Below are 3,717 nucleotides of genomic sequence, written 5' to 3'. Positions count from 1 at the left end.
TATGTATTCCATCTGGTGAGGTTCATGTGTATAGTCTTCTCTTATGCTGTCCAAAGAAGGTATTTGAAATGAACAAATCATTGATTTTGCAGAATTCTATCATGTATTCTCCAGCATCATTTTTTATCACCAAGGCCATATTTTCCAAATACTGATCCTTTCTCTTTGCTCCCAGCCTTTGCATTCCAATCACCAGTAATTATCAGTACATCTTGATTGATTACATGTTTGATCCATCCTAGGAGGTAGTTACCTGAAGGAATTCTCTACTCAACGACGGCAGCCAAACCAGATGCCTTCTTCCACTTTAGCAGACCAAGGAGGTGACCTGGAGGCCTGTGTTTTGAGATTTTCAGACCTGGATTTAAAAGGCACAACTCATATCAGTCCTAGTAGCCGTCTCAAAGCAGAGTTAGATGGCAGTACAAAGAAGAAATACTCCTTTGCAAAGAAAAAGGTAAAGTGACTGTTTCTTTGTCAGGATTATGTCAGTATAATTAATGCCGGTACGTCTAGAATTAGCTCATCAAGTGTCACCTCCAGGAAATGGAGAACTAGTGAGACTAGTCAGGCCTACTCAGTGGCATTAAGCAGGGATGCTAAGCCAGTGCCTGACAAAGGAATCCCTGGCAAGATGTGGCCCTGGAACAGGGCCAATCTTCGACAGATGGACTCGACTCCTTTCCCCACCCAAGGCTCTGGGAGAAATCCTAGGAACCCAGGAGTCTGTCATGAATATAACAGATAGACAGCAAGGTGACCAAACTTGAAACTGTCCCTAAATCCTGCTGATTAGTGAGGTAAGGCTTCTGATCTGCTCCAGTTGGGGGCTCCACTGCTTGAGAAAAAGGACCCTAAAATGAGTCACGCATTCTGAGTACAGCTGGGATTGGGCTATAATGCAGTAGTAATGATGTTTCTTTCTGTGCCATGTAACCTTTTTTCATAGACCATCTATTCGTCATTGACATAGTCAATAAAAGATAGTTTTGCAGGAGAGAGCAATAGAATGGAAGTAACAAAAATACAAAGTCTCATTTGCATTTTCTCAGACAAGTCATTCTCCTTAGAACCCCAGGCTCTCAACTGTTAAGCAAAAGAAGTTTCAGTCAAGAATTAGATAAGACATAAATAATCAAAATTATATTATTTAATATTTATATAATTCTTAATGACAAAGTCTTGTCATAAAGAAGTCTTGGCATAAAGAAGTTTGAATAGTTTTATCAAAAGCTTTGTATCCTTTTTCAAAGATACAAATAGTAAATAGCAAAGTCAGTGTTTATAACTCCAGAATCCCTTTGAATATAAAAATTGGAACTTTTATGAAGATTCAGAAGATGGAGAAGTAACCCTTCATAGGAGGACCATAGAATATTTCATTTTGAAGGTGGCCTCTGAGATGTACTGTAGATGATTTAAAGCCATTCAGTAGGAGAGGGAGGTAAGAATGGGGCATTGCACAGGCTGGGAACAACATGAGGGATGGCAGGTTAGTGGAAACAGTCAGGTGTCCACCTAGGCCTGTGTGGAAAAAGAGGATCAGTAAGTTGAGAGAGAAACCAGCTGTGGAAAGCCAAAATCGATGTTAATGTTCACATGCTATATACCTTTTTCTGATACTAGTATGTGTGCTGCTGAAAGCAACATAAGGTCAGACTATATAAATATATTTCCAGTGTGACATACAGCTTGAGAGGAAAATTATGGTGCTGGGAATTAACCTTCATAATACAAAACTCAGTTTTAACCTCTCAACAAAATAATCTCTTCTAAATCTTAGTAGTAAGGAGCTCTGGTATCATAGTGATTACGGGTCAGGTTGCGAACCTCTCAAGGTCAGCAGTTTGAAACTACCAGCTGTTTCGTGGGAGAAAGGTGAAGCTTTCTGCTCCAGTAAAGATTTACAGCCTCAGAAACCCTGTACAGGGTCGCTATGAGTCAGAACTGACTCCATGGCACATAACCACCACCAAAGCTTAGTGGCAAGAGAATTGATCCACTCTCATGGAACTCTTCTATAAAATTGTTGTTGTTGTTGTTGTTGTTAAATGCCATTGAGTTGTTTCCAACCCATAGCGACCCTGTATAGGGTTTCTGAGGAGCGGCTGGTGAGCTTGAACCACTGACGATGCATTTCAAATGGCTTTGCAGTCTAGCGCGTTAACCCACAGCACCTAAAATAGGAGGACATAAAACTAGAAACCCCTGTGGCAAGGTTACATAAAGATTTCACTGAGATTTTCGTTTGCCTTAACTTACTTAATAGCGGTATTATATGAAACGTAATTGCAGGCATTTGCCCTTTTTGTCAAAACCACGGAAGTTCCAGCATCTCCTTTGGAATGTAAAGAAAAATGGTGGAAATGTTGTCAACAACTATTCAAGGACCAGACCAGCATCCACAGACATGTGGCAACACAACATGCTGATGAAATTTGTCAGCAGACTGCTTTCATTCTCAAGCAGCTGTCTGTGACCTTGAGCTCCTCCAAGAGTTGTAAGCCTGCAGATAAAAGGAACCTTCTCAAAGAGTACCTCACTCATGACCATGAAGTATCAGCTTGGCTCCCTGAAATACGCTGCTTTAGTCCTGACCAACTGAAAGGGTAAGACTTTCCACCTTTATTTTTGGTTTTACTTTTAACCCTTTCTGCTTTAAATTTTTGTTGAAACCTTGTGTTTCAACAAATGGAAGGCATTTTAAGTGCGATGAAGAAAAAACAAAACGAAGACAAAAGCATTAAGGTAACCAGAAGCTCTGCTGGAGCAAGCTGAGACTTTCTTCTTGTGTAAAAATATATAGCCTTAGAATCCCTAGACGGAGTCGCTATAAATTAGAACTGACATGATAGTACCTAACAACACAATAACAACAGTATGGATTAGGATACAGTTGTTCAGTGTCATCAAGTCGGTTCCGACTCATAGCAATTAGTATAGGGTTTCCAAGGAGTGACTGGTGGGTTTGAACCACCAACCTTGCAATTAGCAGTCCAGTATTTATCCTACAGCACCATACCAGGACTTCTTGATATAATTAGTGAGAAACATAAGGCCCACTTCTTTAGATTTACACGTTTAGATCTGCCTCCACATCATGGCAGCACATATCAAACCTTAGAGGCAGAAAATGTAGGTGGGCCCTGTTTCCCACAGGTCACAAAAGAGTTAAAAGACTTCCTTAGCTTCACTGAGATAACCACTACCCACATGTTGTTAAAGTGCCGTCATAAGAACCCTGTATAGGGGTTCCGAGGCTTTAAGTCCTCATGGGAGCAGAAAGCCTTCTCTTTCTTGCGTAGTACAGAGTGGTACAACCACTTTGGAAGACTGGTGGTGTCTTATAAACCTGCATCTTTCCTGTGACCCAGTCCTGGGTGTGTAACCAAGACAGATACAAACATGTGTCTGCAAAAAGCCTTTTCCAAGAATGTTCATGACAGCTTTTTTCATAACTAAAAGCAGAAATCAGCTGCAAATGCCCATCAACAGGAGAATGAAGTGTGGAGTTGTCATAAAAGAATATTATCCAGCAGTGTAAAAGCAAGACCTTCTGATGCACAGGCATACATGTGGGTGGACAGGCAAAGAAAGAAGTTAAATAAAGAATACATACTTTCTGATTCTATTAACATGTAGTTCTAAAACAGGACAAACTCATCTTTGATGATAGAAAGCAGACTGTTGCTTCTGGTGGGGCGGGGTGGGGAGGAT

The 3,717-nt window shown here is 40.7% G+C and overlaps 1 protein-coding gene across 1 annotated transcript in view; it reads left to right on the top strand.

Moving 5' to 3' along the window:
• Positions 1-248: 248 nt before the first annotated feature.
• The window catches only part of TSTD2 (thiosulfate sulfurtransferase (rhodanese)-like domain containing 2), a 21,587-nt gene continuing 18,118 nt past the window's right edge, over positions 249-3,717 (top strand). The window contains exons 1-2 of the mRNA XM_006863137.1: positions 249-457; positions 2,296-2,609. Coding sequence (XP_006863199.1) covers positions 293-457; positions 2,296-2,609 — 479 coding nt within the window. The 5' untranslated portion in view covers positions 249-292. The remainder of the gene's footprint in view (positions 458-2,295; positions 2,610-3,717) is intronic.

The sequence above is a fragment of the Chrysochloris asiatica genome, unplaced genomic scaffold, assembly GCF_000296735.1.
Source record: "Chrysochloris asiatica unplaced genomic scaffold, ChrAsi1.0 scaffold00053, whole genome shotgun sequence".
Lineage (NCBI taxonomy): Eukaryota > Metazoa > Chordata > Mammalia > Afrosoricida > Chrysochloridae > Chrysochloris > Chrysochloris asiatica.
The sequence above is the reverse complement of the archived record's forward strand: the minus strand, read 5'-3'. Positions and strand labels throughout refer to the sequence as shown.